Below are 7,562 nucleotides of genomic sequence, written 5' to 3'. Positions count from 1 at the left end.
CATTAGCATTATTTTCCCCCAGAGAATATACTTCTATTCATTGTTAGCCTTGCATTTCATACCTTCAAACAGAGATCTTATTCCTTCATTGTTCAACAAGGCATCGCTGCCTATATATACCAGTTTTCATTTGTTCCCCTATTGGAATTGCCTTATCAGCAGCGAAATATCATTATAATAAGTTCTTAACCTTATACATTATATCACCAGACCTTATATTAGTACTTCCTTATATCATTGTTGAATTATTTCACATCATAATTATATCATCATTTACTTTTTCCAAACCTTTTCCAAACGTAACCTTTCTATGGGACTTTATAACTTTCTTTCCTGTTATATGTCATTTCTGATTCTTATCATGCAACCCTTTTTAGAATAGAAGTAATCGGGGCACTGTATGGGTGATTGATGGCGTGTGAATCACTTCTTAGAACAAGATGTGGTGTAGTACTGAAAATTGGAGCAAATGCAATTATTCCAGAAGAAAAGATAACTCTCTGCCTCAAATCAAGAACTAGCTGATTATTTACTTATTTAGTTTCCCCTTTCCATAATCTTTGTATCTAGATTAAAACTATTTAAACAATTAAAGCTGTTCCTCGTGCAAAAAACCCAGACCCGATTGCAATCTATAGACAAGGAAAGTGTTTGTTAGTGTAGCTGGTGTCCAGCAAGTAGGTGTCTAAAATCCAAGTGCTTTTCCCTTGCTAAGAAATGAGATGTTATTTGCATCTTATTTATCTGTTAAAACTTTGATGTGCTACATTCACCTATCAACCAGGATTTAAACCAACCATGGTTCCAAAGTCCATTCTTGCATGACCAACATACATAGAAATCCCCTTTTTACCTCCTTGTTGTAGTCCCTGTTCGAAATAAGGGTGACCGGATGGAGCTGAGCATTTACTGGCCCACCTGCTGTGATGGGTGGAGTTGGCCATCCGCAACCTTGGAGAGCACTTGAATAGCAGAGCATTCACTTTTTGTTTCCTTTGACCTTCCCCATAGAGGAGCAGCGATGGCGGAGAAGACCCTCGACCCCACCTCTGTCTCCATTGCCCTGGAGGACTCTGTCTGCAACGCCAATTCACAGGATGGCACCTTCCTGACCACCCACCTGAAGAAGGTGGAGAACCACATCACGGACGCTCAGAGGTTCTCCCATTTGCCCAAGCGGTCAGCTGTGGACCTCGAGTTCCTTGACCTGTCGTATTCGATCCGAGAAGGCTCCTGGTGGCGGAAAAGAGGTAGGATGACAGTCCCTCGGAGGCAGATGTTAACCCTGGCAGGTGCCAATCGAGGTTGAAGGACCTTTCTTCCATGGGATTTGATGTCTGTAGGCATCCCTGCATGGGTTATAGAAAGCCAACAGGTAGTTCTCAACTTATGACCATAACGGAACCCATAATTTCAGTCGTAAAGTTGTGACAATCATGAAGTGGGTCATCATGGCACCGCACCTGATTTTGCAACCTTCTGGAGGTGGCCATTAAGTGAATCCAATGTTCAGAGGTGGGTTCCTATCGATTGGGCCCAGTTCGGCTGAGTAGGTAGTAACTGGGACATAGCAATAGCAATAGCAGTTAGACTTATATACCGCTTCATAGGGCTTTCAGCCCTCTCTAAGCGGTTTACAGAGTCAGCATATCGCCCCCACAGTCTGGGTCCTCATTTCACCCACCTCGGAAGGATGGAAGGCTGAGTCAACCTTGAGCCGGTGAGATTTGAACCGCTGAACTGCAGATAACAGTCAGCTGAAGTGGCCTGCAGTACTGCACCCTAACAACTGCGCCACCTCGACATGCCCACAAACCAGTTCTGTAGGCAGCGCCATCTTGTTTTCTTACTACGGCGCATGCATGCGTGTGCCCACAGAGCACCCCTGAGCAAAACGGCAGTAACACAAGCCGGAACCCACCCCTGCCAATGTTCACTATGGAATGGCTTTTGCCAGAAACCAGAAGTATATGCCAATTTCCAGGGGGCCACTGCAAATGGCCACAAATTCAGACTGGTTGCCAAGGACCCAAAAAGGGATGGTCATACTGTTGTAGGGTAGGTGGGGAGGCAGGAGGACATTGGAACTTTGAAACTGGGTCGTAAGTCCCATTTTTGGGATCCGTTGTAACTTCAAATGGTCACTAAGCGACCAAGGTGGCGCAGTGGTTAGGGTGCAGTACTGCGGGCCACTTCAGCTGACTGCTAGTTCTGCAGCTCGGCAGTTCAAATCTCACCGGCTCAAGGTTGACTCAGCCTTCCATCCTTCCGAGGTGGGTAAAATGAGGACCCGGATTGTTGATGGGGGCAATATGCTGACTCTGTAAACCGCTTAGAGAGGGCTGAAAGCCCTATGAAGCGGTATATAAGTCTAACTGCTATCGCTATTACTATTGCTAGTTCTAAGCTGAAGACTTGCTATATGCCTGCTGGAACAACCCTGCCTCTTTGAAGTGGTTATTCTGCTTCAGCATCCTTAAGTGAGTAAGGCTGATTATTCCCAATCTTGAAACTTTCAGATATTCCCAAGACTGCAGCTTCTACCCTGTTTCCTGAAAATAAGAACTCCCCAATCGGGCTTTTAAGCGCTACACCAAATCTTCTCCCCAAAGTAAGCCCTCCCCTAAAACATTTAAACCTATGCACAGTTGGTCCCTGCCATTTCCTATGGGGGAGCATGCCCCACACACCTCACATGGACCTGCCATCCACGCAGAACGGTCTTGCCGAGGCCACTCCCGCAAACTCTAGCTCCCGCGCCCCTTCTCTTAGTGGCGGTCGCAAAAAGAGCACCAGACCCAGTGACACTAGGGCTTGGCAAGAGTGTGCCAGAAGCAGAACTTCCGGCCCTCTCTGGATGAGCTGATCCACGGGTCGTGGTTAAGGGGCCTCCTGCATCTCAAAAATAATTATTCCTCTCCAAAAAATAAGCCCTCCCTGAAAATATTGCAACACAGGAGCAGCCATGAGGTGACCACGCTCGCCGCTTCCTGCGCCTCAAAAATAATAAGACGAAGATAAGTCCGAGTGCTTATTTCAGGAGTCAAAAGAAGATAAGATCCTGTCTTATTTTGGATGGGGGAAACATGAGAGTAATATGAAGGCCAGGGCCTTGGAGAAGGTTTTCGTCCATGGAAAGGCTGGTGGAACCCAGAGAGATGACCACAGGCCAAGATAATTGGGATTCCTTCATCTTCTATTCCATCTGAGGAAGATGGAATTTGTCACGGAAGATGACCGGTGAGCCAGCATGTGAGATGAGCTCTCTATTGCTTGTTCTGGAGGCCTTAAATACTGAGCCTGATCCATGACCTAACCCCCCCCCCCTTAAAACACCGTCCCTTGAGGAGGTTAGTCAATGTAGGTAAGATACTTCTTTACGCCTAGATGGACAGTGACTCATAGAATTCCAACCTTCTCCTTGCAACTCAATCTCCATCCAACATTCCTCCCACCGGGGACACTGGAAGCAACAGAGTTGTCACGGAACATGGTCACCACGCCTTTTTGTTCTCGGTTGCTGCTGCAGTTCCCATATTCATGTAAGACCTCAGCACCTATTATCTAATCATTGTATCCTATATAACATATTAAATAATACTCTCTCCAATTTTCATTGTTAACCAATCTGTTTTGGCGCAATATCTGTAGAGGGAGGATCCAAGGAATTTCAGGAAAGATTAGATCAGTTATTCACCTTTGCCTCCAAAAGTGTCCCGCTTAATTAAACGCCTCCGTATGAGCAATAGAGAACAGGTTTAGTAATCGATAAGAGAGCTGTTTGATAAGCCAGATTAGGAAACCAACCCATTGTAAGGCGAAAAGCCCTTTCGTTGAGATTGGCTATAATAACAGAATTTTGTGAACCTGTGCATGTGTCCCCTTATATCCCAGCGAATCAGGATATGCTGGCTGGGGAATTCTGGGAGTTGAAGTCCGGACATCTTCAAGTGTCAAGCCTACTGCCAATTACCTCCACTAGACCGATTCGATCGCATCGATTAGGCCTCCTCCGAATCCCATCTACTAGCCAGTGCAAACTGGCAACTACCCGGAGGAGAGCCTTCTCGGTGGCTGCTCCGTCCCTTTGGAACGAACTCCCCGTGGAGATTCGGACCCTCACCACCCTCCAGTCCTTCCGCGCCGCTGTAAAGATCTGGCTGTCCCGGCTGGCCTGGGGTTAAGATTGTAGCCCCACTCGAATTGTGCGATTGTTGTGTTCTTTTTAACATGCTGTATTGTCTATTGTTTGTCTTTTCCCCCTTCCTTTTTGAATTGTGAGCCGCCCTGAGTCCCCTCAGGGAAAAGGGCGGCATACAAATAAAGGCAAAACCAAAACCAAAACCAAGTGGCCAAGGTTGAGAAACACTGATCTACTTGTTGTGGCCTGCTAGTGCCCTGTGGAGCTGGCAGCAGAGTCTGATAGTGAGAAGGTTGGGGAGAAACCTGGGCCAGTCCTGGAGTCTGGGGAAGGCTCTGACGAGGGCTCTGTGTCGGAGGCAGAGAGGGGGCCAGGGCCATATGCCAGTTATCAGCTGCCTTCGGAGTCAGACATCAGTGAGGCAGAAGGACAGCTGGAGCCTGTTCCCGGGGTGCGCATGCGCAGAGTTGCCAGACGAAGGGAAGAGCTAAAGAACAGGGGTCGACTTGGGAGTAAGGCCACAGGTGGACAATGAATGGCCCCTCCCAGAGGGAATAAAAGAGGAGCAAAAGGGGAGTGGAGTTTGCAGAAGGCAATTAGTTCTCTTCATTGGTTCGTGACTCTCCGAGGCTCCTTGCCAAGTTCTGCAGATCTCGGCCTGGCAACTCTCCAAGCCAGAGAAGGTCTGTGACTGTAAATCCTCCTTCGAAAGACTTGGCTGGATATGAATGAGCAGAATTCATAGTAAATTAATAAAAGGTTTTTTTTGTCGGGACTAGGAGGAGTTTGTTTCATGCTCTCGGGAAGCCTAGGTCAGAACACTAGTAAGGATGAGCAAGGGGAGACAGGTATTTCCCCCAAATCCTTCAGCTGTTTTCAACACAGACCCGGATATAATTCAGATTTTGGGATCCATCCTGGATTGATCACCGGGATCGGAGGTTTAGTCTTGCAAGTTTTGGGGGGTTTGTGTGTCTTCAAGGAACTTCTCTTTCTCCAGGGCGTGTGGCCCGGCTGAAGTATTTATGCAGTGCCTGGCGGTGTGTGGCTTTTAGTTGTTAATTAGGATGCTGATGCCCACGATTAAGTCCTACAACCTTATCCTGGGACCCATGTATCTGCCTTCAGATTCTTTGTCCAAACCAAGGCAGCTTCCCAAGGAATGGATCCGAGAGGGATCTTTCCCAAATGCCTCCATCCTTGTGGGCAGAACAAGAGATCCCTTCTCTGACCCACTGGTCAGAGGCCCCTATATCTGAATCCAGGAGCTGAAATCCTGAGTCTAGAGGCGAGGAGAGTCCTTCCAAAGACACGCTTAGCACATGCAAGAGACGTGTCCTTTGCCCCATTTCCCGGGGAAGAAAAAACCAAACCCAGAACTCTTCAGATTCTGACGAGAAGAAGATAAATTTAGATGGCTTCCGCGCCCCCCACCCTCCTCTGTCTGAGCTCCCTGGGGATCCTTTTCCTTCGTGGGTGAGTAGCAGAACGGTTCTTCATCTACGAATCGGTGGGCAGAGTGCGGGGGAGATGCGGGAAGCGGCTGCTTTAATTAGTCTCTTTTCAAACGGTGCCAGTTTTTAGTGCCCAGAAATAAAAGGAAGAACTGGGACTGCCAGGGGCTTAAGGTAGAAGAGTAACAGTTGTTTTGCGAAGAACGGGAAGGGGAGCAAAAGAGATCCATTCAGCGACGGAGATCAGCCTTTGCTCCGATTAATGACAGTTACAGTCTTCCGGGATTGTGTGATCACATTTTCTGGGTTCCACCACAAAACCGCAGTCGACTAAAGTGCGCTCGACGAAACCGCGTACCTGACGTCATCACAGCGCGATGAAAAAAGTACGCTGTGAGCGGTAAAGCTAAAATTAACGCGTAAACCTAAACCTAACCCCCCCAAACCTAACCCTAAACCTAACCCTAAACCTAACCCTTAACCTAACCCTAAACCTAACCCTAAACCTAACCCTAAACCTAACCCTAACCCTTAACCTAACCCTAAACCTAACCCTAACGCTTAACCTAACGCTTAACCTAACCCTAACCCTTAACCTAACCCTAACCCTAAACCTAACCCTAACCCTAAACCTAACCCTTAACCTAACCCTAACCCTAACCCTAACCCTAACCCTAACCCTAACCCTAACCCTAACCCTAACCCTAACCCTAACGCTTAACGTAACCCTAAACCTAACCCTAACCCTAACCCTAACCCTTACCTTAACGTGAATCGGCTTGCTTTAAAAGCGCTTTTTAAAGCGCCCTTTTTTCTCCGCGGTCGTTGTTGTCGCGCTGCTGATGACGTCAGCGAAGCGCTTTAATCGGGCGCGCTTTAGTGGACCACGGTTTTGTCGTGCCATGCATTTTCTGACCTTCCGACCAGCAAAGCCAACAGGGAAATTAGATTCCTTTAAGAGCCGAGTTACTAACTATACAGCTGCAGTGATTCACTTAACAGCTGTGACTAGAAAGGTCGCAAATGGGAGCAAAAGCCACTTAACAAGGGTCTCACTTAACAACAGAAATCTCGGGATCCGTCGTGTGGTTGCATGTTGATGACTATCGGTACAAATGAAGGAGGAACCAGTCCGGGGTGTTGTGGTTTTGCCACAGGGAAAAATTCCCTCTCGATAAATTGTTCTAAGTGTGAAGCAGTGCGCCCACACCCATTACAGTCATAGGTTGCTTCATGGCACCTGTTTTGTTAAAGAAGGTGTGATGCTTTGGCAATCGGCAGAAGTTCAGCTCATGTCAGCTCAGCTGGTTATCACCTTTAAAGCCCTACATGGCTTAGGACCCGGGTATCTGCGAGACCGTCTCCTGCCACATACCTCCCTCAGACCAATAAGATCGCACAGGATGGGCCTTCTCCGGGTGTCTTTAGCGGGACAATGCCGGCTGGCGACGCCTCGGAGTAGGGCCTTCTCTGTTGCCGCTCCGGCCCTATGGAATGAGCTACCCCCAGAGATCCAGTCCTTCCCCGCTCCCATGGCCTTTCGCAAAGCCATTAAAACCTGGCTTTTCCGGCAGGCTTGGGGGTTGTTGACCCCTTGATTGAGGTCCAGCCCCCTTTCGATTGGGTGTTTGTTGTGTTTCCCTTTTTAACTTTGTTGTGTCCCATTGTTTTTAATAATTCTTTTTTTAAAAAAAAAATTCATTTCTGTAAGCCACCCAGAGTCCTCCAGGATTGAGCAGCATAGAAATTCAATAAATGAAATGAAATGAAATGAAATCTGTGGTTAAATGCAGCACTGGTTAAATGCAGCACTGCAGGCTACTGCTAGATCAGCAGGTCAGCGGTTCAAATCTCACCGGCTCAGGGTTGACTCAGCCTTCCATCCTTCCGAGGTGGGTAAAATGAGGACCCAGATTGTTGGGGGCAATATGCTGACTCTCTGTAAACCGCTTAGAGAGGCCTGAAAG

The 7,562-nt window shown here is 47.7% G+C and overlaps 1 protein-coding gene across 1 annotated transcript in view; it reads left to right on the top strand.

The window, feature by feature from the left end:
- Positions 1-1,021: 1,021 nt before the first annotated feature.
- The window catches only part of ABCG4 (ATP binding cassette subfamily G member 4), a 32,333-nt gene continuing 25,792 nt past the window's right edge, over positions 1,022-7,562 (top strand). Inside the window, 1 exon segment of the mRNA XM_032229826.1 lies at positions 1,022-1,250. Within this exon segment, the coding sequence (XP_032085717.1) occupies positions 1,022-1,250 (229 nt within the window).

This window comes from Thamnophis elegans, chromosome 13 (assembly GCF_009769535.1).
Source record: "Thamnophis elegans isolate rThaEle1 chromosome 13, rThaEle1.pri, whole genome shotgun sequence".
In the NCBI taxonomy this organism is placed as follows: domain Eukaryota; kingdom Metazoa; phylum Chordata; class Lepidosauria; order Squamata; family Colubridae; genus Thamnophis; species Thamnophis elegans.
The sequence above is the reverse complement of the archived record's forward strand: the minus strand, read 5'-3'. Positions and strand labels throughout refer to the sequence as shown.